Raw genomic sequence first — 27853 nt, 5'->3', positions numbered from 1 at the left:
AGGGTTTCTGAGTCTCCATTCAAATTCTTTTTAAAAGTCTGAAAGTTGAGCCAGGCAGCAGTTGTCCATGCTTTTATTCCAGGCACTCAGGAGGCAGAGGCAGGTGGATCTACTGAGCTAGTTCCAGGACAGCCTCCAAAGCTACACAGAGTAACCCTGTCTCAAAAAATAAATTAATTAATTAACTAATTAAAGTCTGAAGGTTGAAATGTAAGGCCTCCGGGACCACAAAAGTACTTGTCCTGACTTGCTTGTGCCTTAGGCTGCCTCAAAGCCTGAGTAAGTAAATAGAGTAGGAAAAAACAAGAGAAGGAAATATCAGGCAGGAAGGGGATGAAGGCTTTCCAAATTGGCTGCCTCCTACCTGAGATAGGATTTCCTTTGTGGACAGGTGAGGCTCCAAACCCAGGTGCCCCCTTACCTGCCAATAATGCCCTCTTTATAGCCCTGAGGAGGTATACTTGCTAACCACTCACGTCCTAAATAGCAACTGGCTGATATGAGTAGTGAGGCCCTGCCCTACCGTTCTGTAGACCAGTGCTGGTGGGACTAGAAACACCCACAGAAGAATATATCACCCTCCTTCACAGCCCACCGAGGCAGGTCCAAGAACATTCCTTCACTATTTCTAAAGCATCTGGGGAGCAATTGGTCCCATTAGGAGCCTCATTCTATTACTGATAGGACCTACCTTGACCTGTCCCTGAACCAGATACAGAGATGAGGACCGCTTGTTGAGGGGCTAGCTGAGGCTCAGAACTGGGTCCCAGAAAAAGTGTCTTTCTATAGAAGTGAACTACCTAAAGGGTTTGGAAGGGGAATTCTCTGGCTAGGCTCTAACTGTGAAGTCCTTGTCCCTTAACTTGGCAACACAAGGCCTTGTCACAATGGATGGACTTGGGTTCTTTCACCTGACCTCAGCAGGAATGTAGAAGAGAAGGCAACAGATGGGCATTTCTGAAGGACAAGCAGAACTTCATTGTATCACCTTTTATTACCAACATTGTCTTTGGATAGAGGCCTCAGGCATAGCATACTCCCCTTCCCCCCTCCCCGGAGTCGCAAATTCATGAACACTGTGCACTGGGGCTTTAGGTCATACTCCCCCAGTGGCTGTTGGTTTTCCATGGGCCTTCCCTCAAAGCTCAGCCAGAATTGGTCTTCCTGTACGTGCTCCGCCTGGGACACCTGCCTCTTAAGCTCTGCTACGGTCTGTGTCAGCCGGACCTCATAGATGCTGCTGCGGCCCCTGTCATTCCGCACCAGGATGCTTAGAGGGTTGTTGCAATTCTGAACGATCAGCATGACTGTGCTGTCAGGGCCCAGACCCTGGCTGATGAGGGTAATGTTCTCTTGTAGCATCGTGCCACTTTCATGGACCAGGCGTTGCTGGAAAGCTGGCACACCAGTCTTGTGGAAAATTTGCCTCTTCAGTTCCAACAACGTTGTGGAGTTAGTCAGGGGCACCAGGAACTCATCACCCCCCAGCATCTTCACCTTTAGGTTCCAGGTCTGCAAGCATCACATGGGTTTAGCAGTGGTTCTCAACCTTCCTAATGCTGCTACCCTTTAATATAGTTCTTCATGTTGTAGTGACCCCAACCTTAAAAGTATTTTCATTGCTATTTCATAACTAATTTTGCTAGTTTTGAATCATAATGTAAATATCTGATATACAGGATATCTTATATGCAACCCCTGTGAAAGGGTCATTTGACCTCAATGGGGTCTTCACCCACAGGTTGAGAACCACACTGGTTTAAAGACTCCTTTGGCACTAGTACTGGGAGTTACTGATTACAGGACCAGTTCCCATAGCCCACCCCCATCCTCTCCTCCATCAGAGGGGACCATCCAAGTATGGGGATGATACAGAGGAGTCAGTTCTAAAGGGCCAAACTCCCACAACCATCACATTTCAGTTCACCCACCAAGATATCCTTCTGGGTTCAGCCCTAAGGGGTATAGGACTGGTAGCTGAGCAGACAAGGAACCTAAGTCCCTTCCTCGTAGTGATCTTTGAGCAACTATATTCTGTTTCCACACTGTGACTATTCTAACTCTGGAAGACCCTATCAAGGAATGGAGGAAAGTCAACTAGAATGGAACCCATCTGCTCCTGCCCCAAATAGGACTCACCATGGCTGTAGGCTTTAGCACTAGGTCCTCTGCAGGAACTGAAGAGTTTGCTTGTGGAAGCTTCTGGCTGCTCTCTCTCAAATCCAGAGAGATGTGAGAGAGGGCAGCTCTTTTAAGTGTATGAGCTGTGAGTATCAAGGGGCGGAGTCATCAAAAGTCAGAGCTGCCTTCTGTTTCGGTTTCCTTTTCCCAAGGCATACCTTAAATGAATGGGAAAACTAAAACTAAATGAAAAGAAACTGTAGCTGAGAAGAAACGGGACTGGCTCTTAGGGTCAAGATCACAACAAGACTTGTGTACTCTGAAACTCCCTAAATATCCAGTATTTCAGATCCTTTACAAGGCATGTAGAAGTCATAATAGGAAACTTATCTTTCATTTATCAGCTTGGAAATTAGTTATCTTGGAAAATGCCACAATAATTAATTCAGGATTAATGTACAAAGTAGTGACAATCAAAACTGCCCAAAGACAACAACTATTGGTTATTTGTTTAGGACAATAGTTATCAGAATGTGTTGAAGGGGGAGTTTATAGGAAGCATTTTGTTGTTGTTTTCAGGTTTCTCTATTTTGCCTTGGCTGTCCTGGAACTTTCTCTGTAGACCAGACTTTTTCCAACACCAAATGGCTTACTCTGTTATCTAGAAAAGCTCCTCAAAGTTCCCCAGACCCTTTCTGGGGCCAGAAGCCTCTCTCCTGCAGTTCCTAGAGTACCCCTTCCCTTTTTCACTGTGTTCCTTTCTAGAATACTCTGGGAGTGTCATTCTCTCTACCTGGCCTCTTGAAAGCTTCCTTCTCTCTGAAGAACCAATTGTGAAGACTTTGGAATCCACCAATAGAAGTGGCATTTTCTCTAACCCAACAAACTAGTCACTTATTTTCTGTGGCTTACTAAGACAGATTTAAAACAGAATTAGGACATTTAGCCCCCATTGTAGTCTCAGGGCACCACCATTGAATTGATACATGCAGAAAGCTGCCAGGCGTGGACAGGAGTATGGATACAGGTGAGGATAAAAGGAAAGCAAAAGCAAAAGCACTCTCTTGGAAGCCTGCCACGCTTCTGATCTTCCCAGCTTGTGTGTAAGTGCTTTCTCCTGTTAATAAAAATATTTGTTTCCCCATTGCATTGATTCTCTCAATAGGCCCTGTTTTTATATTTTTTAAAGTATTTATTTATTATGTATACATTTTGCTGCCTGCATGTGTCCCTGCAGGCCAGAAGAGGCAACAGATCTCATTACAGGTGGTTGTGAGTCACTGTGTGGTTCCTGGGAAATGAACTCAGGACCTCTGCAAGAGCAGTCAGTGCTCTTAACATATGAGCCATCTCTTCATCCCATGGCCCTGTTTACTTGTTCTCCTTTGAAAAAAAAGATTTTTAATTTGCCATATTGGGGGGAGGGTTGTTTTGAGATAGGGTTTCACCATGTAGCTCTGGTTGTTCTGGAACTCACTCTGTAGACCAGGCTGGTCTCAAACTCACAGAGATCTGCTTGGCACTGTCTCCTTCATGCTGGGATTAAAGGCATGTGCAACTATGCCCACCTTGTCCTCACATTTTTTGAGTTTTTTTGTTTGTTTTTTGTTGGTTTTTTTTTTTTGACCTAGTTAGCAGTGGGCTAATGCAGAATGTTATCATTAGCTCTGTGACATCATCCCATCTAGTTTGTATCACTACTGACATTTTTATCCTTACATTGCATAAAATTGTCCTTCCACTCGCCCTGCAGTATCAGCTGACATCACCTATCAGATAGCCTGACAGGAACCATCTGACCTCAGTGGCTGGTGTTAGTTCATCTTTCTACCAAAGTTTGTTCCTAGGCCTCCGTGTTTTAGGCTCCTTGTTGGATACTGCATTGCACATGAGCAAATGGTGTTCAACTGAGCAGACAAGGGGCAGACTTTAAACTGCTAGAGCCTTGGGTGGGACCGCGAGGAGACGCAATGGGTCCAGGCTTCGCAGACCTGAGAATTTGTTTTCTAGCCTTTGGAGAAATTTCCTTCTGGATTTCCTACGAGTTGCCCATGAACTACCTCCCATATCCACCGGTGCTTCCTCTTCGAAGGGAAGTAAGCCAGGAGCCTCCACCGGACTCACTTCCCTCCTCTAACTAGAGAACTCCTTTTGGTGCTCTGCCCTTGCCGTAGTGGACTTTGGCTTCGGATTCACCTTTGTCACTGATCAGGCAGGGGAGGGGTAGTGGGTGGAGAGGTGAGGGGTGGTTGGCTGCAGTAACAGCTAGAGAGGGCGGGCCACAGGCCGGGCCTGAAGCTGGCCCTCCCATTGGTTGAGAGTACTGTGGGAACTGAAGCCAAGAAGGATTCACAGGCACCGCAGCTCCACTGCCTTTTTAAAGCTCTCAAAGCGTGGGCTCGAGGTTCAAGCTAGCCCGCCTTGTGCATTATGCCGGTGGACATTCCAGGGAAGTCGAGCGCTTCACCACTCGGAGGAGCTCTGATAAGCCCTAGCTGGACCCCAGACAAGTCGGACCACGCAGCCGAAAACCGTAAGATTAAGAAAGGGAGAATGAAACACCGGACTCAACCGTTGCTTATCTATTAGTCCTCCAAGTCGATCATGGAGAAATGGCGGTTAAGATCATCAACGCGAGCCTTGTTCTGCTCCAGACCATCATCCTGAACGCTCATGAGAAGGATGTGAGCCGGGCTGGGATGAAGCACTCGAAGGGTCTCCAGTTCTCACGGCTTACTATTGCCCTCAGATCCTAAGACTCAGAATGTAGGATACCTCTAGTTTGCCATCCATCCTGCGTTCCTGCCTCCAGAGCTCCCAGCTCACAAAACTAGAGGCAGCTGACATCCTGGAGATGACCTTGAGACATCTGCAGAACCTACATGGCCCAGTGATAGGTGGGGTGTGTGTGTGACATTGTGAGAGGTGTGTAGGATTGCCACGAAGGAAACGATTCCCACTTTCGGTGCTGCAGCAGCGGCTGTGCCTGAGATGCTGGCAAAGTACTGGGCTGTTTTCGAAGAATGCCTCTCCGAATTGTTTCCTGACTGGCTGTGAGGGTGTCCCAGCCAGTGAATGCCCCCACTTACTTGCCCACCTGGTGGCTTGCTTGCATCAGGTTGTGGCTGGATGAAGTGGCCCTGTCCTAGGGCTGCAGGCTTGACACCTAGACTGTACCAGAGAATATTTTCAGAGTTGTGTTGTGGTTTTGTTTTGTTTCATCTTGTGAATGGTGTGGTTCAGTAACACCCCTTCTTGGCTCCAGCAGCCCTGACTCAGTTCATTTCCCAGGCCCCAGTCACTGCAAGACTGCCCTTCATATAGCCTGAGCATATATGGATGTACCCCTGGTATTCCAGGGTTGACTTTCTTTGGCCAGTGGTAGAGTCTGCAACCCACACTCAGATATGATAGGTGCCCTAAGAAGGGCAGCTAGGAAGGTTTAAAAAAGTAATTTTTCCACTCTTCTCTAGGCCCTGGAAGGTCAAATGTGCTAAATTGTGCTGCACTTGGGGGAGGGTTGACCTCTTTTGTCTTGAAACCTCAATTTTGAGATACTAGCTTCTAGCCAGGTTAAGCTTCCCCTCCCCCAACTTAACTTCCCCTTCCTACAGGGATCCCTGTATGACAGGTTGTCAAGGACACCTCGTTCCTAGATTCAAGAGAGACTCTTGAAGTGTCAAGGACCTGCACACCCAGTGGAAGAGGACTGGAATTTCTCTCTGCGTTATCCTGTTTATTGGTATCTGGAGGCTGTTGAGGCTATTAGACACCAAGGCTAGAATGAGTTGTAAAGTCACCCTCACTTCACAAATTCACCATTCTACTGTTTGTGCCTCTTGTACCCTCAGAGTTGCTACTGGGTGCTATGATTTCCTTGTGTAAAGGGTTGGCCCCCATCACAAGTTCAGCTTGCAGAGTAACTTGTGAGTCATATGGAAGCTGCATTCAGGCCACCATGAAGTAAGGCAAGTAACTCTACCACAGGTCGATCCACCAGCTCTTCCAATAGGCTATCCCTAGATCTTCTTGCCCTGGACTGTACACACCTGGGAGAAATCTCTAAGTCTTTGCTGAACTTGTCACCCCTGCTTGCCCCACTATTTTCCATCTTCCTGAATTTCCAGAGGCTGAAGACAGTGATTATGAATAGTAGGAACCGTGTGGAATAGGTGTTATACTCTTCAGACCTGAGTGGAGGGGGACAGTGTTATTAAGGAACTAAGTGGAAAATCCTAGCAGTGAAGTCTGTATGGAAGATGGGGAACTGCTCAGTGTAGAAGGGTATAAAGGGAAGGGGGAGGTGAGGGCCTGCTTGGATCAAGGCCTCACCTTGTCAAGGAGTACTTTCTGTGTGGCCAGGGGGCACTAGGAGGTCATATTGGTCTTATTGGTCCCCTTCCAGAAGAAGAGAATTCTGGAAAGAACAGTAATTCTCCTAACCAGACCCTGGCATTCCTGCCTTACTTCCTATCCTCTGTAGTTTGTTCAGAATATCCTTACCAAGATCAGCTGATGCTGTGCATGGTTGTAACAGGCTTCCAGATCTTAGAACAATTGATGCCATGATGTAAGTACCATTCAGGCCATGAAACCCAGCATGTAGGCATTACCTGTCAAAAATGAAAACAAAGGCCTAACCTATCAAAGTCCATAGTTATGGGAAAGTCCCTAAATCTACTAACCTTGCCTTTTGGCTTCTGTAGTTCTGCTTCTGGCTAACTGAAGTATGTTAACCCAGGGTGTGGTTTTTGTGCTTAAAAACTTACTCTGAGAAAGATAGGGGCCAAGTGGTGGGGGTGGTTTGATTTTAATCCTATTTGGGAAGCAGAGACAGGCAAATCTCTGTGAGTTCAAGGTTATTCTGGTCTACAGAATGAGGTCAAAAAAGAAAAAGAAAAAGAAGGAAAGAAAGAAAGAAAGAAGGAAGGAATGAAAAAGAGAAAAGCTTGGGAGTTGGGAGTACAATGGGGTCCTGAACAACCAGTGTAGTTGCCAGCCAGCTAATAAAGACTTTGTATTGACTTGAACATGTGTTCTAGTAGTCCTCTCTGGTAGATACCTCACAGCAACAAAGGGATGAACCACTCCTTTGATCCCAGAAATTCTTTTTACAAAAAGCAGAACAGACCAGAGGCCTTCTGTGAATATCAATGACAGTGAATATAAACTGAAGCCATACCAGATCTTTCTGTCTTGAAAGACTCTGAGTAAGAAGCAGGGTGGCACATGCCTCTAATCCCAGTACCCTGGAGGCAAAGGCAAGCAAATCTCTGTGAGTTCAAGGCCAGCCTGGCTACAAAGTGAGTTTCAGGATTGTCAGAGCTGTTAAAGAGAAACCCTGTCTTGAAAAACAAACAAACCACCAACAAAACTGTCAGCTGAGTCATTCCTTGATAGTTCTCATTAGGAACTATGAGATCATAAGTGTTTTCCATTTCTAATGACTTAGCTTTTGTTATGTAGCAATGAAGATAATGTCTATATAATTCATTCAGAAAATGTAAAGAACAGAAGCTGTAAACATAATATAGTCCTTAAGGATGGATTACAGGCCTAAGATCACCCAGAGGTCATGGGGTACAAAAGAAGTTAGAGGGGTTGAATCTGGAAATAGGTTCTCTATCTGTGATAATTAGAGAATAAAGATGGAGGGGCCACTCAATGATAGAAGGATGAACACTCTCTGTGTATATAGTTACCACAGAGATGTCTGTGGCATCCAGACTGACTTTATACCCCGCTGGTGGTTCAGATGCTGCTGTTAGCTGAGGGCCTGATGTCTGAGAATGGAGGTGAGAAGGTGACAATTAGATGCTTAAAGTCTTATGCTTGGTCCTCATCACACCTTGCTAAGCACTCACAGGGGGAAATACACTCCCGAGTCAACAGGAAGCTTCCTATCCACCATTTGTAGAATTGGAAAATGGATGCACTGGTTTCATTGAAAGGAGTGTCATGCGGGGTGGCAGTGGCACATGTAAATCCCAGCCCTCAGGAGGCAGAAGTAGGTGGATCTCTGAGAGTTTGCAGCCAGCTTGGTTTACAAAGGTAGGTCCAGGAGAACCAGGGCTGTTACAAGAAGAAACCCTGTCTCAAAAAACAAAGAAACAAACAAAAAACCCAAAACAGCAACAACAAACAAAAATTAGCCCCCAAAATCCCCAAAACCAAACTAAACAAAACAACAAAAAAGAAATTTCAACTAGGTATGATGGTGCACACCTTTGATTTCAGCACTTGAGGCAGGAAGATCTCTTTGAGTTTGAGGCTAACCTGGTCTACATAGTGAGCTCCAGGATAGCCAGTACTATATAGAGAAGCCCTGTTTCAAAAACAAAACAAAAAACAAAAACATCAAAAAAAAAGTAGGAGGTTTAGCTGGGCATGTTGGAACACACCTTTAATTTTAGCATTTGGGAGATGGAGGCAAGTGGATCTTTGTTCCAGGCTAGCCTGAGTTACATAGTGAGATTGTATCTCAAAAACACTTCCTGCCTCTACCTCTCGAGTGCCAAGAAAGGTGTGTACCACAATGCTTGCACTTGATGACACATGTTTGTAATCCTAGTACACAGGAGGCTGATGCAGGAGGCACTCAGTTCTGAGGCTAGCTTTGGCTACATAGCAGACCTTGACTATAAATACATAAGTAAATAAATCTGCTTTCCACTAGATTTTTTTTGTTTGTTTTTTTGAAACAGGGTTTCTCTGTATTGTTTTGGAGGTTGGAGGTTGTCCTGGATTCCCTGTGTAGACCAGGCTGGCCTCAAACTCACAGAGATCTGCCTGCCTCTGCCTTCCGAGTACTGGGATTAAAGGCATGTGCCACCAATGCCCGGCTTCCAATAGATTAAAAAAAAAAAACTCTGTCTCAAACATTTTTTAAACATTTATTTATTATGTATACAGCATATGTCTGTATGCCCACAGGCCAGAAGAGGGCACCAAATCTCATTACAGATGTTTGTGAGCCACCATGTGGTTGCTGGGAATTGAACTCAGGACCTCTGGAAGAGCAGGCAGTGTTTTATCCTCTGAGCCATCTCTCCAGCCCTCCAATAGATTTTTTTTTTTTTTGGTTTTTCGAGACAGGGTTTCTCTGTGGCTTTGGAGGCTGTCCTGGAACTCACTTTGTAGACCAGGCTGGCCTGGAACTCACAGAGATCCACCTGCCTCTGCCTCCCAAGTGCTGGGATTAAAGGCGTGCACCACCAATGCCCGGCTTCCAATAGATATTTTTAAAAACGAAAAAATAAACTATAGACTTGGAAAAAAATTTGCAAGCTATATATATATATGATATATATATGGTATGTTAGGATCCACAGATCACCCCACAAAAGACCATCACTTACGTATGTAAAAGCAAGAGCATTTATTTCTCATGAGAAGGATTCCTGCATGCACACAATAAAATGGCAGTGATCCCCAGAGAAGCTCACAGGCTCCTTTATAGTCAGTCAGGAGGGGAATTAGGTCATCCTAAACATGATTAGTCAAGCGAGCAGCAGTCACACTAATATGTTTCTGATTGGCTGGAGCTGTAAATGCTGAATCATGCCTGGCATGCAGTATCTCCCTCACCTGTTTTATCAGAAATTGCAACTAAAACAGACACTAAGACCTAAACAGAAACTGCAACTTAACTGAAACTAAGGCCTAGTAGAAGTTGGAACCAGGAGTAGCCTACCATGGTACTAATGTAGCCTCTCAGGTGCTGTAGTTCAGGTCTGAAATGTATTCCGAAGTCTATTTTATGTGTATTGACTGTATCCCTCTGACTATGTCACTAGTGAAAGGCAGTGAAACCTCTAAGAGTGGCCAGTATTGTGTAACAGTTTCCTTCTAGGTTGAAGCATTCCTAATTGTTCATGGTAGCTCTTTGAACAGGAAGGTAAACAACTTAAAATAATTTCAGGAAGTCCTTGAAACTGACCAGATTTACAAGCCAGAGTAAGTTATCAAAGCTGAGTCTCCCTCAGAAGTAGCAGAACCAAGCTGCAAATAAGATACTCAGCAAGCCAAGTTGTAAAAGAAGTCTCTCAAACCAAACCAGTTGCCAAAAAGATCCAGACAAGCCAAGCTGCAATGACTCTGGAAGAGGTTTAGACCTCCTGAGGCACCTGGAAAGGACATTCTTCAACCTATTGAGCTGCTTGCTGGCTGTGCCAGTGTGTTCCAGGTTTATGAGCTGTCATTCATGCTGGGGGTCAGCTTAGGTGAACCATCCATATGAGCTGGCCCTCTCTTATCAAATAAGAATTAGGAAAATGCCTTATAGCTGCTTCTCATGAAGGTATTTTCTCAATCAAGTTTCCATCCTTTCAGATAACTCTAATTTGTGTATCAAGTTGACATAAGACCAGGCAGAACAATGGTATTATATACCTTTAATCTCAGCATTCAGAAGTCAGACGCAGGCAGATCTCTGAATTCACCAGCCTGAAGCCCTGTCTTTAGAAACTATAGATTTTGAGGCTGGACGGGGGCTGGAGAGATGGCTCAGAGGTTAAGAGCACTGACTGCTCTTCCAGAGGTCCTGAGTTCGATTCCCAGCAACCACATGATGGCTCACAACTATCTGTAATGAGATCTGGTGCCCTCTTCTGACCTGCAGGGATACATGTAGACACAACACTATATACATAATAAATAAAAATTTAAAAAAAGAAATGAATAAATAAGTCTTAAAAAAAAAAGAATTTGAGGCTGGAGAGATGGCTCAGTGGTTAAGAGCACTAACTACTCTTCCATAGAATCTGGGTCCAATTCCTGGCACCCACATGGCAGCTCACACTTGTCTATAACTCCATTTCCAAGGCTTCTGACACCGTGAAACAGACATACATGCAGGCAAAACACCAATGCACATAAAAAATAATAAAAGGAACTATAGAATTTCATTTACTTTTTTTTTTTTTTGAGATGGGGTCACTTTATAGCCCTTGCTGGCTTGGAAGTTGTTGTATAGATCAGAGAGGCCTCTGCCTGCCTTTGCCTTCTGAGTACTGGGCCACCACACCTGGTCCGTAATTTTTTTTTTTTTTTTTTTTTGGTTTTTCGAGACAGGGCTTCTCTGTGGTTTTGGAGGCTGTCCTGGAACTCACTTTGTAGACCAGGCTGGCCTCGAACTCACAGAGATCCGCCTGCCTCTGCCTCCCGAGTGCTGGGATTAAAGAAGTGCGCCACCAACACCTGGCTACCTGGCCCCTAATTTTTAAACATGATAAATGTAAACCAGGTGTGAGGATTCACATTTGCAATCTCAGAACTCAGGAGTCTGAGGCAGCAAGATTCCCTTGAGTTTGAGGTCATTGTGGTCCACAATGTGAGACCCTGCCTCAAAAAACAAATTTGAGAAATGAAATAGTGTGGATGAACCTAAAACAAACAAACAAACAAACAACAAAAAAAATCCTACTCTTTCACACTGTATATGTAGTACAATAAGGTAAAAACGACCAGTTATTCAATACTGATTTAGTGATTTACTTAAAGTTCCGCTTGTATCTCCTGTTTGCCAAGAATGACTTCACTTGCTACTTGGAACAGAATGACTTGAAGAAATAGCTGAAGCATTGGATTGTTGTCCTTAACAATTTGCTGTCAGTGTGCTTCTGTAAATCTTGCTTGTGGCTGGCCCTGTGGTGGCAATACATGCCTTTAACCCTAGCACTTGGGAGGCAGAGGCAGATGGATCTATGTGAGTTCGAGGCCAACCTGGTCTACAGAGTGAGCGCCAGGACAGGCTCCAAAACTATTCAGAGAAACCCTGTCCCCAAACCAAAACAAACAAACAAAAATTTTTGCTTGCTTGCTTGCTTTATATTGTGGGTTTACAGTATAAAATAGGAATGCAAACTGAATCTGATACCAGGCTTTCCAGGAGCTATCATGGCTTCCGTCTACTGGTGAATAATCTCTCTTCTTCTTTCATTGATGTCAGAGTGCTTATTCCAGAAAGATTGCCACAACATATGATTGCATTTATATAAACTTCTGGGCAAGGTGACCCACTTCATAGTGACAGAAAACTGGCAATGGTGCCTTGAGGGGAGGCAAGGAAAGAATCACCACGACATAAATTGGCTCTGGGTGACAGGCTATTGGCTCTCTGGAGATTGACATCCTTGCTGAATACCTGTATCAAAATCTAGCAGTGTATACTTTAAATATTTGCAGTTTATGCTGTGTTAAGCTCTGTAAGACTATTTTATTTAATTTATTATGTAATGTAATTTTTAAAAAACTTTTTTTTGAGACAAGGTCTCATTATGTAGCTTTGGTTGTCCTGAAATTGGCTATAGCAGACACAAATGGATCTCTGAGTTTAAGGCCATCCTGGTCTAAATTTCCAGGGCAGGCAATGCTACACAGAGAGACCCTGTCTGAAAACAACAAATGAAACAAAAACAACAACAAAAGCAGGGGCTGGAGAGATGACTCAGTGCTCTTCTTGGGGACCTGAGCAGAACTCATGTGGGCAGGCCTATAACTCCAGTTCCAAAGGAGCCAGTGACCTCTTTTGGCCTCTGTGTGAACATGCACATAAAAATAAATCTTTTTTTTTTAAAGTTGAAACCACATTTATGTATTTATTCATTTATCTCTTCAGGTGTGTGTGTGTGTGTGTGTGTGTGTGTGTGTGTGTGTGTGTGTGTAAGAAGACAACAACATGCAGGAAGGAGTTGATTCTTTCCTTTGACCATGTGGGTTCCAGGAATCAAACTCAGATTGTAAGCTTGGCAACAAGTATCTCTTGAGCCATATTGCTGGCCCAGCCCTTACTTTTGGAGCCTGTCTGTAGTCAGTGGTTTGAAAGGAGCTACATAGCTTCATAAAAAGCCTTTTAGAAGACTGAGAAACCCCTATCCTACTCTAGTCTGTCTTGGGAGAGTGGGAAATCCTGGGGACACCCAAATTATGAAGCTAGCTGGAACCCTTGGTCTGGCTAACAGTAGAATTTTGCTGCCCTCTCATGGCATTCAGGGGCATTTCAGGCAAAGCTTTGTCCTTTTCTGCCTGGTAGGGTGCCTTTTTATCCCTGACCAAAGACCCTGAAGGCCATCCTTCCTTTTGTCAACTCACCTGTTGTGCCTACTGAGCAGGATTTTGTCGCTATATATAACTACAGCCTCTACAAGATAGCTGTGTTATGAACACATCTTCCTGCCTAACATGAAATGAAGTACAGATTCTTTCCCTTGGACAAACATCTGTTCCCAACCTCTCACCAAGAAGATTCATAGTTACGTGAGAGTGGGAGAATGGGCTTTTTTCTTGAAGACTGATGCTGGTTGCTCTGCCCATTTCTTCTTGAGGTAGAGTGGCCACCCTGTCTTAGGACTATCCACCAAATACATTTTTTCCCTCCACTGACTGCACTTTGTTCCCTTGACCCTGGTCAATCCTTTTTTTTTTTTTTTTTTTTGAGGCCCAGGGTCCATGCTAATCTAAGGAGCCTTACACAAGAGCAATGAACTCACCCTCTTTCTTCTAATTGCAATGGCAGATTTAGCAACACCCAGGAGGCTCCCAAGAGCCTTGGATGTCAGATCTAGATTGGCAATGTTGTCTGCAAGGTTGGGTTAGAGACTTATAAGTGGTAGGTAGGATGGGACTGAAGTCTCACAATTAGCTGGAAGTACAGGTTTTCTTCTTCTTGGGAAGGGGGATCTGCATGGTGCTGATCATAGGGCAGTATTCTCTGATGTGACCTTAGCTGATGCCAGCTCCCAGTGCTGGCCCTACACCAGGAAAATGTCCTTCATATTGTTGGAGGTCCCTCAAATGCCATCTATTTGTGGCTTGGCTCTGAGACTGGCACGAGTCATAAGTGATCCCAGGGACAGGGTATTTTTGGCAGGAGGGGCGGAGCTTGCATTTAGAAGCCTAGCACCATGCAGCCCGGGGACAGACTTCTAGACGTATACCTCCACTGTCCAGCTGGCTGCTGAGAACCAGGTAGGATACGCTTAGCCCCTTGCTTCTGTCTAGGGGTACTAATGGCAGGAAAGCTTTACCATGGCCTCTCCAGAGGCTAGAGAGAGGAGAAGGACTGGTAGCTAGGAAGACCCCAGTAACTTTTCTCATTCAGGATTGTACCAGTCATAGTGACCATCTACTCTCCTCATTCTAGACATAGCAGGCCAAGGTCCCAAGAGGAGCCCTTTTAGGGGACAGTTGCTGGAGGCCTTGGCTAGCTCTGGTTATCTTGGTTCACTGAGATAGGGCAAAATGGGGCCTTGGATAGTTGGGCAGGACTAGATGGCCATACAGACCTTGAGGACAGCCAGAACAGATTTCTGGGACTCAGAGGGGCTCATGTAAGTTCTGTGACCTTTGGCCTGGGCTCCTCTTACAAAGTTTTGAACAGTCTCTGGTCAGTACCAACATGACCTTGGTAAGCTCAGAAAACCTGTTCCAGCCAAGGCTGGTGGAAGGTCATCATCCAGAAGGCTAGTCACCTATGGATACTATAGATCCTCTTCTATGGTTAGCTGCCAATAGTGATGACTGGAGAGGCTAGGGATGACTGTCAGAGGGAATTGACCTCTGATGGGTGGTCTTTGATTCAGACCACTATACATAGAGGTTTAAAAGGGAAGTCAATCTTATTGAAAGATCTCAGACATGTGAGGGAACACCATTCAAACATGACTAACCTGGTCTTTCATTTACTTCACTAATATATATATATATAATTATAATAATATATAATAAAATTATATTTCATTTTAGGACTGTGACAATGTGCCATGGTAAAGTTATTTGGAGTTAAATTGAAAATAGGAGGAACTGAAGTAGATTTCTAACTCAGAAGAATGAATTAGAAGAATCTGGAAGAAGCAGAGTCTGTCCTGTGGTTTCTCCAGATGGAAATGGACTGCCAGGGAGGGGGCAGGTGCTATGAGGTCAGGCAGGGTAATAGCAATGTGTACTACTTAGTGCATGGAGCCTGGATTTGTGAAGATCCTGCCTGGCCCAAAATCTTGCTGTCACTCCAGCACCTCTTCTGATGTGCAATGGACAACTTCCAGTATAGTGTCCAGCTCAGTGACCGAGAGTGGGCTGAGTTCGCAGCCACTGCTGATGAGTGTGGCCTCTTGCAGGCTGGCCTGGCCTCTGGTGACGAGCTCTTGTCCAGCGATATTGGAAGTGACATAGGAAGTGACAGTGGAAGCAGCCCCCCTCGGCCCCCACCCCTCTTCACTGGGCAGCTGGCTCCCCAGGGGAGGAGACAACAGGGCTGTGAGTTGGAGGACGTGACTGCTCAGCAGCTGGTCAGCAGGTCTCAGTGTGAGCCTGTCCTGGCTCTGGATGCCAGTCATCAGGTAGCCAGCACGTCCACACAGTCAGAAGCTCTACTGTTCCTCGGCTCAGACAGTGTCTGTCCTGGCCAGACCTTGTCCTTCCCGGGGTCAACAACTTTCAGGGACAAGATGCAGAGGCTTTTGCAGGGTCCTGCTCCCAGCTCTTCTGGTGAGGCCTCTCATAGCCCTGACCCTGGCCACAGTGCCATGCCTCAGAGTGCCCCTGACAACCTTGAAACTCCACTGCGGAACCCTGGTCGTAAGAAGAGGCGTGGTATGGGTTCCAAGGGGGGCAAGTGCTCTGGATCTCTAGGATCTGCTGCTGTTCAGATGAGCTCCCCACAGCTTATGGAGACCAGGCCCAAGGAGGTTCTTGTGTCTGGGACATTAATCTCGAAAGACCAGCAGGATAAACCACAGTCAGACTCCGCAGGTGCTTCTGAACATGGCTCTAGTATCCCTGGACAGATGGATAGACAAGAGCCTGCACAGTCAGACTCTGCAGGTGCTTCTGAACATGGCTCTAGTATCCCTGGACAGATGGACAGACAAGAGCCAGGCTTGGATCTGTCTACACCTGTTATAATAACTGAAGAAGATACAGAGCAGATCCGAAAGACACCCAGAGCTGTGCCACACATGATATCCAAACCTGTCCAGGAAGCTCATCCAGATGTCTCCATGGCCACACCAAATGTGTCTCTTTCTACACATGCGTCCATGCCTCAACCCTACATGGCTTTGTCTAAACCTGCCTCCAAGCCTCAATCTGACACAGATTTGTCTCCACATGTCTCCACATCTGATATGACTTTGTCCACACTTGCCTTCAAATGTCAACCTAATACAAATCAGTCTACACCTGCCTCTGACCATGACATGGATTTGTTTACACCTGCCTCCATGTCTCAACTGGATAAAGCTAAGTTTGCACCTGATCACATACCTGGACTGCATGAGGACCTATCTGCAGCAGGCTCAGAGATCAAGCCAGAAGTTTATCCCTCTATGCCTGCCTCAGTGGTTATGCTTTGTACAGATCTGCCTCACTCTGTTTCAAAGACTGAGTCTGAAGAGAGTGTATCTATACCTGCTATGCCTTCCTTATCCCCTGTTTCCCAGGCTGAAACTGCCATGGTGGATACAGACATGACTGTGCCTCTTGGAGGATACTTTGAGAAGCCAGTAGGACAGCTCTCAGCAGGGTCCTCAGGATACTCCTCAGGAGAGCCTTGCCCAGGTCCTGTCCAAGCCCCCAAGAAGAAGAAAGTACGATTCTCCATGGCTGTACCCAGCCATGAAGAATCAGGATCAGGAGAACCTACAAGCCCACCCTTCCTAACCCCAGACTGGCCCCCAGGTCCCAGGACAGCATCAGGGAGCCGTGGGGGATCTGCAGCCTGGGATGCTGTGGCTGTTGGGCCCCGACTCCCCCAGCCTCGGATCCTCAAGCACCTGCCTCCTCCTGTATCCTCTGTCTCAGCAGAACCTGAGCCTGGAAGCTGCTATGCAGTGACTCTCCCTGAAGCCTATGAGTTCTTCTTCTGTGACACCATTGAGGAAGAAGATGAAGATGTAGAGGATGAGGCAGCAGCCAGCCAAGCCCTGGATGAAGTCCAGTGGCCTGACACATGCGAGTTCTTTTTTCGGGACAGCAGAGTCCAAAGGTCAAGTAGTCAGAGGGGACACTCCCCAGTCCCATCCCCAAGAGCAGAGGCTGTGGCACCTGTTCCCCCTGGAGACTTAGTGCCTATCTCCATCCCTGAGGTCTATGAACACTTTTTTACTGAGGAAGGATTTGGGAACAGACAGCCACCAACCACCCATATCCAACCGCAGACCTCAGAACTCTTAGGGTCTGAGGCATACTCCAAGCCTGTTCCAGTTACAGCAGATCATCTTAGCTTGGCAATCAGAGAGGCAGGTAGGTGTTGATCAGGTCCTAGCCCCATCCAGGTCCTGGGAACATACTGTCTATGGAGTCAGGCCAAGAGGATATGGGGGAGGGGCAGGAATGATCCTGGTCATCTGTTTGTATGTTATGTGTTCTTGCATGCTCTGGGATCTACGTGAGGGAAGGGTAAGTTCCTAAGATACCCCAGGACACAGTCAAGATGGGGGCTGCTGAGGCCAGACACCAGGGTTTTGGCTTTGACACTGGCCACTGCCCTAAGTCCAGCCCTAGGTGCCATCAGGAACTTTCCTCCAGTTTCTAGGTACTAGGGGCACATTCCCACTCAGGCCAGGCTGATTGAGGCACTGTGGAAAAATATTTCCTCTCCCCTCTGGAAACTATTTCACAGACCAGAGAAGAGAAGACCCTAAAGGCAAATCACCCAAATTGTTCTGACTCAACTGTGATACATGTTATCCAGTGTCCTAAGGAAGAGAAGTCATGTGGAAGATCTGACTCAACACATTTGTCTAAGACAGATGGCATTTAATGTTAGGCATATCTCAGAGAGGAGCATCTAATGTACTTTTCTTTCTTAGGAGAGCTACGAAGTCCTTTTACTTCATTTACATTCAGTCAAAATGACATGTGCCTGGTGTTTGTTGCCTTTGCCACTTGGGCTGTGAGAACCTCTGACCTACATGCCCCAGATGCTTGGAAAACAGGTTTGGAGGTCCTGGGGATAGAGGGTGTTGTGCTTAGAAGATCTAGGGGCTATAGTTGTTTACTACATCTGCTGGGCCAGCAGGGGTGAAGGGTACACGGGAGGTTCAGGCTGTATTTGACCTTGCTTTTGTCATTGCTAACCTACTTCCAACATACTGTCATTTGAAGGCTGGGTTATGTAGGCAGACGGTAGTGAGAAGCCAGAGCTGGCATTCAGGATATCTTGTGTCTCTCTTACAGTCTTGCTGGCCAACATTGGCACCATCTCTGCTATCCGCTACTTCCGCCGTCAGGTTGGGAGAGGGCATAATGGCAGACCAAGACCCAGTTGCAACTCAAGTCCAAGTTGCTAGGAGCCAGGCTGGCCTGGTGAAGCATGGGACATGGGAATTAACCCAGGTGACAAGGACAAGATGTTGCTCTTCTCTCCATCCTTTAATCCCTGTCTTCTGAGGCATCTAGGAAGGAGCCAGTATCCTTGGTGCTGACTTACTTGGGCTCAACCTAAGGGTCCAGCCAGTGGCTAAGGCCAAGTTCATTTTCCATACCTCAGAGGGTTGAGATTCAGGATCTGGGTAATAGGGCTTCAGATTTGCAAGTAAAAACCACAGGGCACATAGCTGTATTTGAATTTACATGAAGTTCTTGAGATGTACTCGTATAAGAAAGTTTTTGTTGTTATCTGAAATCTAACTTAATTGGGCACCTTGCATTTTGTCTAGTCATAAATAAAGGACAAGCAGCAGAAGAGGACTCTACAATAAGTCTAGGCCAAGAGGCTACTAAGTGCCTTCATAGCTAGAGGGAGGCAGTGCAAGAATTTTGCCCTATTGAAAGGCAGACTTTGGCTGACAAAGGTCTCCAAGGCCCTGATCCCTGAGGCACCACAGCCACAAGTTTCCTAGGCCTGGCCTGAGTCTATGAATATGTTCTAGAATAGTGGTTCTCAACCTTCCTAATGTTGAAACCCTTTAATACAGTTCCTAATGTCATAGTGACCCCCAACCATCAAATTATTTTTATTGTGACTTCATAACTGTAATTTTGCTACTGTTATGAATCATAATATCAATATTTTTGGAGCTAGAGGTTTGCCAAGGGGGTTGCAACCCACAGCTTGAGAACCACTGTTCTAGGGGTGGCTTCTGAGGCCCCTGCAATATGGGATCTGTGGGGCAGGGTTGGATCTTTTCCAAGAGCCCTGGACAGGATATGCATAGAATTTGATAGCATCCTGTGGAAGGATTGTTTCCTGATACTATGGGGAGCATGAATGAAGCCAAGGCTAAGAGAAGTTGTAGAGTGGGAAGGTAGGTGAGGGGACTGAGGTGGCATAGTGAAGACAGTACACGAAGGTCCTTAGGATGGTGGGGTACTCTGGCTGTTCAGAGGGGAACACTGGGACACAGCACCAATAAAATATCTTTCTTGTTTATGGTGTTAGTCTTTCTGGTCAGCCTTATCCGATGCACCCAACAGTACTGGATCTTGTTATACTCCTTTGCTTCTTGTGATAGCTCTCATCCTATTGATCTCTGACCCTCATGTTCTCTGACTTCACATGCTGAATTTGACAACCTGGCTTTTTCAGTGCTCTGATTTCATACTCATGCTGTTCCCCACCTCTAAGTAAGGATCTGCTCTAGCACTTCCATTCTTTCTTCCCTAGAGGTATAACCCCTGGGGATATCCAGGATCTCACTGATTTCCCTCACTGGTTTGTTCCTAGGAAGAGTCACCTTCTCTTAGTTGCTCTAGCTGCTAAAGCCAAGGAACTAGAGCTTGGTGAGAGGTGCTTCTATTCTCAGAGTTCTAGAGATATCCTTAACCTGCAGGTTAGGACCTAGTGGATTTAATGTAGGTTAAAGGACTGGTATGGCTACATATTCTTATCCAGGTTGGTGCTAGCTGGTGGTGTTTCTGAGAAGCAGCCCACCTGGGGCCCATTAGATCCACTGGATGAGTCCCATCTCCGCTGGAGTTTTCCTAAGCTGTGGCCACTTCTGGTGGGAGGGAGAGGAAGTCTTGTTCCAGACAGAAGCCCCCTCATCTAGTAGAGATGTCAGAAACAAGTCAGGCATCAGCCTTTAGGAAGTAGCACCCCTTCCCTAAGGAGAGAAGACCCTTACTCACCTGGGAGAGGTGGCAGGGAACTGGGTGTACTTTCTCTGGTAGAGGTGACCTGGGAGGCCCAAAACACAAGTCTTAAAGCCAGCACAGATCAGCCCCCAGCTTCCTGTCTGTCTACACTGTCTCTGTGCCTGATTTCTCCCTGCCCCATATTCTGCTTTTCTCCTTGGAGTCCTAGAACCCTCTACCCAACAGCCCCTGATCCTGAGGCCTCCACATCCGAGTGGAGGATGTGACTTACAAGCTGAGGGAGGTCTGAAGGCTGTGGCTCCCTGTTCTTGATGGAACCCCGGTGTCTCTGGGAAGCTCTGGACTGCATGGCACCTTTCTTGGAGAGCAAGTGGGAGCCCAGAGGCCTAGGGGAGCTGGAGATTCCAGAGCTGGAGTCAGAGACAGGCACAGACACGGAGACTGAGGGGAACGGGCTTGATAGCTCAGGTCCAGGTGATGTCTGCATCGCACAGAGGAACTGCTGGGAAAATGTGTATTACCTGAAGCCCTGGTCTGGGACCACTATGAAGTCTAGGGATCCCTTGCCCAGAAACACTCTCCCTTCATAGTCACCAGGCTTCTGACATCTCCTGATCTCACTGTAGCATATCCACCTAGTAGAGCACTGACCTCATCTAGGCCTTGGAGGTCTGTAATCTTGCGGTGGGATGTAGCTGGTGGTGTGTAGGGATCAGCATAGAGCGGGGAGTGTGGAATATCCAAAGGGTGGTCCTGAGCCTCTGGACCATTGTCTAGGTCCTGTACACTCATCTACAGGAAGAAGGAGATATACATGTTCCCTCAGTTAGATGCAGCAAGAACCTCTGTTCTCAGAACATGTGGTCTCTGTGTGTTCCAACTAGACAAACAAGAAAGTAGAAGCAAAAGGGATAGTGGCCTGGGGTCATGGTATATGGTGGGCTCACCTTGGTTAGGTCCAGGTGCAGGGGCGGTGGGACAGCTGAGCCAGATACTTCCCTTCGAGATTTGCCCCTGGGAGACTGGCTACTGCCACTGTGCTTCAGCTCTATCTTCTTTCGGCCAGTGCTGGCACAGTTAGAGTTGGTCTGTTTCTGTGGACACCAAGAATCACCCAGAAAGATTTCTAGGGCTTTTTCCCCCCACACATTCTTCTATGAGGCTGTATGAAGGCTCCTTCAGTTCAAGTGCCCTTCCTGGCAAACTATGGTCCAAGGTCACTGTGGGACAGTGAGATCTAGGCTCCCCAGAAGACAGAAGTCTTGTGTTTTCTTACCCCCATCCCATGTCATTCCTTTAGGTACTTACAGGTGCAGGCTGGGAAGGGAAGCCTATGGTGGCTGGCACTGAGGATTCAGGGAGGGATTGGCTGGTGGGGAGCACTGGACACTCTAATTTCCAGCTGTTTCGTCCATTGGAAGATAGTGAACCTCGGCCTCTACCCACAACCTAAGCAGTAGAGGTAAAGGGAGTGGCTGGATCTGTCTACTTATCTGTCCCTGCTTGGACATACCCTTCTGGTCCCTAGTTTGTAACACCTGAGTTATAGGGACCTCACTGACCCCTCACCTGTGTGGGTCCATGTAGTCCTGGGAAATTCTCTGGGCCAGGCAGCAGGTGGGCCCCATCTCTATGAGAGACAGTCCGGAGGCACAGCAGCCATTGACTGTAATCCTCATAACTGGCACATACCACACGGATGGTGTTGATGAGGCGGCCTAGCACACAGACATGTGAGGTACATCCCTTACCCCACAGAGACCCCAGCAAAGAGTTGGAGCATCTACCATACTTAACCCTACTAGAAATCCAGTCAGAGAGTAGGTAGATTCTGGGTATGATCCTACCTTCAATGAGAAAGGAGCGAATCTCCTTTTCCTTCTCTTCTAGGTTGATATGGATGGCACTTAGTGGAAGCTCCCCCTGTAGAGTGGGGACTAGGTATTTACGTGTGTCATCTCAGTCTCTTCCTAGCCATATCCTCCCATCCTGCCCTTCAGAGCTGGGCTGGAAACTCAGGCCACCTAGCACTGAGGATGACACTCTGAGAAAGGCTAGGCAGCTTTGTTTGTTCTGGACATCTCCACATTACCTCCTGTTGGTTCTTCAGCCGATGCCAGTTGTAGACAGATACTTAGAGGGATCGGTCCCTGTCAGGGAAATCCCCTTGGTGTGTTTTTAAGTGACTGTGAGTACACACCAGTATCATTCTTTGGGTCCTTCCCCCACAAACACACACAAACAGGATGCATGGGAGGTGCTCAGAGACAAGGGGAAGCATGTACCAGGTATTCCAAGAAGTAGCCTGTTCCATTCCACCCACTCTAGGATTAGTGACATCCCTCTAGGATGAGAGGGATGTAGAGGGTGGAGACTCCTCCTCTGTGCCAGAGCAGAGACCAGATTGACCAGGGCAGTGGGGCCAGATGGGTGGAGCCCTGTGCTCTGTCCCAACAAGCCCTGAAATACAGGTTTCCGAGTCTTCACTCCCACCCCACAAAGGGCACCTTTAAGGGAAGGTATATATGAAGAGGGCCAACCTTAAAACTAAGTCCATCTGACTCCTCAGAGAAGATGGCCAGGGATGCTGGGTATAGTACCAGAATCCGGTCCCACTGCTCCTGTAAGGGGTCAAAGGATAGAGTCAGATTGGGTACCTAGAGTCCAGCCTTACCTGCTACTGTATCCTTCCCTATCTCATTGCACCTAATGTTTTTTCACACCTACCTGAGAGGGCAGATGCTGCAGCTTGACACGTGAGGCACAGATTGCACTACCCATGGAATCACACCTGGATGTTCTCCATAGCCGTGTCCAGGGGAGGTCATCCACCAGAGGACTCTGGGGAGGAGGAAGGAGTAGGTCAAAGGCAGATCAGAGAGAGAGTCTAGATTGGGGAAGGACTTACAGGTTCCTGCTACTGACCTGAGGGGGTGCTGAGTGGCAGCGTTGCAGACCCCCCAAGAGAGCCATTTGCTTCTCCAGGTGGTAAAGCCAGTGGCTGAGCTCAGCTTCACTATGGCAGAGAACAAGGAGCGGGGCAGGCAGTGGGCCTGGGGGCAGAAGAGTCAAGTGGGCTAGGGGCAAAGCTTAGAGCTCCCAGAAGCCCACAGGAAAGTCTCCTCTCCAAGGCTTCCAAGTAGACCTCCAAGGCCAGGTCCAGGGGTCCTGGTCCAGTAGTGGCCAGGTCAGCACTCTCCACACACCTGTAATCTGGAAGGCATGCTCTCTGGACCCATCAATCGTGCAGATGCTCAATTCTGTCAGTGGTAGCAGCCCCTGCCACAGGACAGTATAGGAGGGGCTGCAGGGATTCCTAAAGAACAGAGCTACTCCCTCCCCCTGTCTAAACCACTCACCTGGAATGTAAGTCCTTCAGAACCATGGGCTTGGAAGTACAGGTGGGAGGGGAATAGCTCTAGATAGCAGTCACTAATGTCCTAGGGGAGAGCAAGGCCACTAGTCTCAGAGGCTGGGAGGACAGTCCCAGGGTAACATAGATGTTGGTCCCCAAGCATTCCGCAACCTTTTGTGGCTCCTACCTGGCTGTGCTGGAATCGCAGCTGGACCTTGGAATAGTGCACAACCTTGCCCAGGTTCCTCACAGGTGTCCTCCGCCACCCCTTTTTGAATACACTCAGGAATGGCTGTTCCAGATTTTCTGGCTGATTTTCCATGCCCGGAATATCCTGGAGGAGCAGGGCTCAGGAGAGGGACCAGATGGGGGCAGATCCCCAGGTAATATACACACAGCTGCTGCATACAGTTCTGATCTGTCCATGCACGGTCACAGAATACATTCATCAAGAACATACACATACATGCATACCCCACACACACCTAAGCCTCTTCATATGAAAAGGTAATCACACAAATACCTATGACTCTTCACAGTCAGAGCTATCTGCTCTGTGGTACAGACTGAGGTTGGTACATAGTAGGTTCCGTTTTTTTTTTTTTTTTTTTTTTTTTTTGTTTTTTACCAGACAGGGTTTCTCTGTATTGTTTTCAAGGCTGTCGGTCCAGCCCAGCCTCGAACTCACAGAGATCCACCTGCCTCTGCCTCCCGAGTGCTGGGATTAAAGGCGTGCGCCACCACCGCCCGGCTAGGTTCAGTTCTTATCTTCATTGCTTCTTATTCTGGGTAACTTGACTTTGGTCATTCAACACTCCCAGATTTGTCTAAGAATTCTGGGGTATATTATGAGGATGAGATAATGCTCGTGTCCAGTGGCAACTGGCAATTTTTTAACCTGGTTCTAAGAAAAATAAACAAACTAGAGTTCTAGCTTGTAATATTTGCTAATTTCTTTGATGTAAATAATCCCAACATTGCCCAAATTGAGTCACCAACATGATGTCTGTGAACTTGGAATTGCAAAGAGATACTAGTCAGCTTTTGTGAGTCTATGCTAGTGTCCCAGCTTACCATGTACATAGGACCGATCTTATAGTAGAATATAAAGCACTGGCAATGGTCTGAGGAGTTCTTATGACTGGACTTGGGGCCAAGTCCTCTCCTTCCTTTTCCCACTCCATAAGGCACACGTGTGTCTCACCTTTCCATGTGTGTTTTTCTGCTGTAACCACTCAGCCTTAACTCCTCATTTCACCCCCTTCAAGGCTTTGCTCAGATTTTACCTTCCTTCTGGATGCCCTAAAATTTTAGTCTTTGATTTTCACTAGTACTGATTTAGTCTGACTTATTCAAAATTCTCGTTTGTTTTGACTTTGACATAGGAATGGAAGGTAAGAACAGGAGTCATGTTGTATTTTATTTACTGCTGATTCCACATAACCTAGGACATGACCTGGGATGTGCTGAGAGCCAGGGAGAGAGGTAGACTCAACATCTGCACCAACTTGCCGGTGTTGGTGGCACAAACCTTTAATCCTAGCACTCGGGAGGCAGAGGCAGGCAGATCTCTGTGAGTTTGAGGCCAGCCTGGTCTACAGAGCCAGTTCCAGGACAGCCTCCAAAACAATACAGAGAAACCCTGACTCGAAAAACCAAAAATAAATAAATAAAAAATAAAACATCTGCACCAACTCTTAGCCAGTCTTGGAAGATTCCTCTATATCATATTAGAGATCAGGTAGGTATGGGTAATGACAGCCTGGAGTAAGCTGTGAGCCACAGGCTTAGGAGAGGGGTTATGTTGCCTTTGGAAGCAGCCCAAGACCACCTGCATGGGCTGCTGTGCACTGGCCAAGTTGAGCTACCTCTAGTGCAGGTCTAGGAATGTGAACAGATAAAAACAGCTTCCATCCTCACTGGCTCTGGGCGGGGCTGCCTGCACCCACACCCACTGTGGAAACTGATTTGGATGACACTGAAAAATAGGCCATGAATAGGAAGGGCTATAAAGCTGGTCCTGGTGCCTAAACAGCCTTGAAGTTCTGTCCCCATGAGGGCTTAGCTTGGAGTTATGATAGGGCCAATTCTAGCTCAGGTGCAGAATCTACCTAGACTCCATAGCTCAGGTACAGTGCACAAGAGGACTAGTTCCATGCCTGCCTAGGGCCTCTCCCTCTTATCCCACTTCCTGAGGGTCATGTTTTGCCCTTTTCAGTTACTGTGTTCCATCAACTACCCAAGAGCTTAGGGACTCCCTCACAGAATTATGTCTTCGGCCTGACTAGAGGGAGTCAGGGTCTGAGATGTGGCCATAGGGAGGAATGACACCCTTGGTCACTTCAGGCCCCATCTTCCTCTCTATCTCTTTGAGGCAGCAAGGTTTCTGAAGATGACACCTGCCTGCAGAGACCCCTGGGACCTCAGAGACTAGGAGGGGCTGTGATACAATTTTCCTAGCTTCCTGGGAGCCAGTGAGAAGGGTATAATTTGGGAGTTTACATTAGCTGCAGCACCCAAGAATACAGGATGGGAGCCTTGACCCAGCCCTGGTAGAGGCTGCACATATAACAGAGCCTAGCCCACTGGGGTGGGTGTGGTTCTTCAAGAATAGCATAGTAGGAGGTGTTCCTGTCAGACCTGCAGCCCAGGCTCCTCCCAAGTATTGCCAGAGAGTTGGGAAAAGGGGAGGGGAAAGGTGTCTTTTCCCTCAGCTAGCCATTAGACCCACAGAATGGTTAGCCCTCTGATGTCTCATGACAGGTGTATAGATACTCTGAACTGGCTCTTTGCTGTATGGGGATGGGTGCCTGTCTATTTGGCAACATGGTAGCTGTGAGCTGCAGATAACTAGAAACAGCCAAGGGTGGGTAACACTTGGGGACTGAGTCCTGCATATGCTATTTACCAGGTGACCCCCCACACTGTTGTTGGGCCTACCAAGACTCAAATCAGGGTAGTGGAGGTTGAGGGTGGCCACTGTTCCCCTGGATGTGTGACAGATCGAGCAGGCTCTGCCTGCTCACCACTGACTCAGTGCTGGTCTTGGTTTCACTCTCAGCCTAGACTTTAGGGTGAGCTCCCCAGGGAGGGGCAGCATCAACTTCCTCATCTTGTTTTGTATTTGAATCCCTTCACGCTGCCCAGGGATGACCCTGAGTTGCTAGAAGATATGATGCCCACTTTATCACTCACACTTTGCCACACACAATCATACAGGAGAAGCACAAAATTGTACTCAGACTCCAGGCCCAGTGCCACAACGCTCCAGACAGACACGCCCCTCTGCTCACCGTCCCGGGGATGTAGTGGAAGATCTTGTTAGCCGCGGTGTCCCCATCAGGCCTAGCCTCGGTGCCGAACAGGCCGGCCAGCTTCCTGGCGCTGTCCTCTCTGGGAACAAGGGAAACCGGAGGCTCAAGGCCTGGCACAGGTAGCAGGTCCAGGGAGACCCTATTCCGTTGAGGCCAGGCCACACCCCTCACCTGTTTCCCTTAAGCGAGGACTTTCTGGAAAAGGAGGCCCGTAGCCTCCTGGGGGTCTGAGGGACGCAGTGGCTGTTCCCCATGGATGGCAGTTGCTAGCTTGGTCTGAGCAGGTCGACAGGTCTGGGTCCTCGGGGCAGTCTGCAAACACCTCCCGCCAGTGGGCGTGACCATACAGCGTCCTGCCCCTACCCTGGGGCTGGATGAGTCCTCTCTGGGCCCGGATTGGCCCCTTTCTGAGGGAAACCTTCCAGTGAGGGCCCAGGTGTTCTAAGCCCTTGGGGCCGAGCAGACATTTCTTGATTGGACCGGGATCCTAACCTCAGCAGTCTGTGTAGGCCTGGCCAGGAGAGTCTGGTCTGCATACATGCTGTCTACTTGTGTTCTGACTGGAAGTGTCTAGATGATGGAGTTCTATCAGCACAGGGTTTCTTCCTCCCAGTTGCCACTCCCCTGCCAGGGCACACACATCCTGTTTCCACATGAATCCCAGCTGGTCTGAGTCATTGGTGACTATAGGGCGAGTGTGCTCAGTCTCAGCTGCTCAAGAAGTGCAACACCATATAAAGGGAGGCCAGAACCTCCCCCAGGTTTTCTCCTGCCTAGGCCAATCCCCACCCAGACCCAAGTCAGGGTTCCCAAGGCTTAACCAAATGCCCTCCCAGGTTTCTAAGACAGTAATGAGAAAGTAGGTGGCTTATCTTTCTCATGCACCCCATGGTCCTAGAGCATAGAATCCTCTGGACCAGGATAACACCCCGTCTATGTTCGTCAATAGATAAACCAATCTCTGCTCCATTTGAATGCAAAAGTGCTGTTTTGCAGCCCCAGACATTAATGTAGCATGAGTCTGGTT

General features: G+C 47.4%; 3 protein-coding genes and 1 long non-coding RNA gene across 7 annotated transcripts; 2 read left to right on the top strand and 2 right to left on the bottom strand.

Moving 5' to 3' along the window:
- Positions 1-975: 975 nt before the first annotated feature.
- Isg15 (ISG15 ubiquitin like modifier) lies at positions 976-2280 on the bottom strand. The gene is made up of 2 exons (XM_013119951.3): positions 2140-2280; positions 976-1512 (listed from the first exon to the last, which is right to left on the bottom strand). The coding sequence occupies exons 1-2, from the start codon at positions 2140-2142 to the stop codon at positions 985-987; spliced, it is 531 nt and encodes a 176-aa protein (XP_012975405.2). The 5' UTR covers positions 2143-2280; the 3' UTR covers positions 976-984.
- A 2132-nt stretch (positions 2281-4412) lies between these two features.
- LOC110342683 lies at positions 4413-7151 on the top strand. The gene is made up of 2 exons (XR_002384827.2): positions 4413-5018; positions 5736-7151. It is a non-coding gene; the product is annotated as an uncharacterized LOC110342683 (long non-coding RNA).
- A 6841-nt stretch (positions 7152-13992) lies between these two features.
- Perm1 (PPARGC1 and ESRR induced regulator, muscle 1) lies at positions 13993-19492 on the top strand. Its single transcript, XM_021232524.2, has 4 exons — positions 13993-14088; positions 14866-17361; positions 17931-18056; positions 18298-19492. Exons 2-4 carry the CDS (start codon positions 15150-15152, stop codon positions 18408-18410), a joined length of 2451 nt encoding a protein of 816 aa, XP_021088183.1. The 5' UTR covers positions 13993-14088; positions 14866-15149; the 3' UTR covers positions 18411-19492.
- On the bottom strand, positions 17863-27817 carry Plekhn1 (pleckstrin homology domain containing N1). 4 transcript variants are annotated; one of them, XM_021232528.2, is made up of 16 exons: positions 26998-27817; positions 26806-26905; positions 23700-23846; positions 23517-23597; positions 23364-23436; positions 23083-23210; positions 22885-22998; positions 22698-22778; positions 22005-22080; positions 21727-21875; positions 21466-21606; positions 21105-21251; positions 20809-20949; positions 20429-20659; positions 20191-20239; positions 17863-20107 (listed from the first exon to the last, which is right to left on the bottom strand). In XM_021232528.2, exons 1-16 carry the CDS (start codon positions 27078-27080, stop codon positions 20004-20006), a joined length of 1845 nt encoding a protein of 614 aa, XP_021088187.1. In that variant the 5' UTR covers positions 27081-27817; the 3' UTR covers positions 17863-20003. The 4 variants fall into 4 exon arrangements, 3 of the variants coding, with proteins under 3 accessions (XP_021088187.1, XP_021088188.1, XP_040591006.1); XM_021232529.2 differs by having other exon boundaries at positions 20429-20656; XM_040735072.1 differs by lacking the exon at positions 21466-21606.
- Between the last annotated feature and the right edge of the window lie 36 nt (positions 27818-27853).

The sequence above is a fragment of the Mesocricetus auratus genome, unplaced genomic scaffold, assembly GCF_017639785.1.
Source record: "Mesocricetus auratus isolate SY011 unplaced genomic scaffold, BCM_Maur_2.0 Super-Scaffold_100042, whole genome shotgun sequence".
NCBI classification, from domain to species: domain Eukaryota; kingdom Metazoa; phylum Chordata; class Mammalia; order Rodentia; family Cricetidae; genus Mesocricetus; species Mesocricetus auratus.
Note: the sequence above shows the minus strand (reverse complement) of the source record. Positions and strands in the feature narration are given on the sequence as shown.

What these genes read in the sequence shown, in the direction of transcription:
- Perm1 (XM_021232524.2), top strand. Translation starts at nt 15,150, where the DNA reads ATGGACAACTTCCAGTATAGTGTCCAGCTCAGTGACCGAGAGTGGGCT. An exon ending in CTTGGCAATCAGAGAGGCAG is followed by an intron (nt 17,362 to 17,930) that starts GTAGGTGTTGAT and finishes TTTCTTTCTTAG; the next exon opens with GAGAGCTACGAAGTCCTTTT. An exon ending in CCCAGATGCTTGGAAAACAG is followed by an intron (nt 18,057 to 18,297) that starts GTTTGGAGGTCC and finishes TCTCTCTTACAG; the next exon opens with TCTTGCTGGCCAACATTGGC.
- Plekhn1 (XM_021232528.2), bottom strand. Translation starts at nt 27,080, where the DNA reads ATGGGGAACAGCCACTGCGTCCCTCAGACCCCCAGGAGGCTACGGGCC. An exon ending in TGCAGCATCTGCCCTCTCAG is followed by an intron (nt 22,779 to 22,884) that starts GTAGGTGTGAAA and finishes GACCCCTTACAG; the next exon opens with GAGCAGTGGGACCGGATTCT. An exon ending in CTTCAGACCTCCCTCAGCTT is followed by an intron (nt 20,240 to 20,428) that starts GTAAGTCACATC and finishes TGGGCCTCCCAG; the next exon opens with GTCACCTCTACCAGAGAAAG.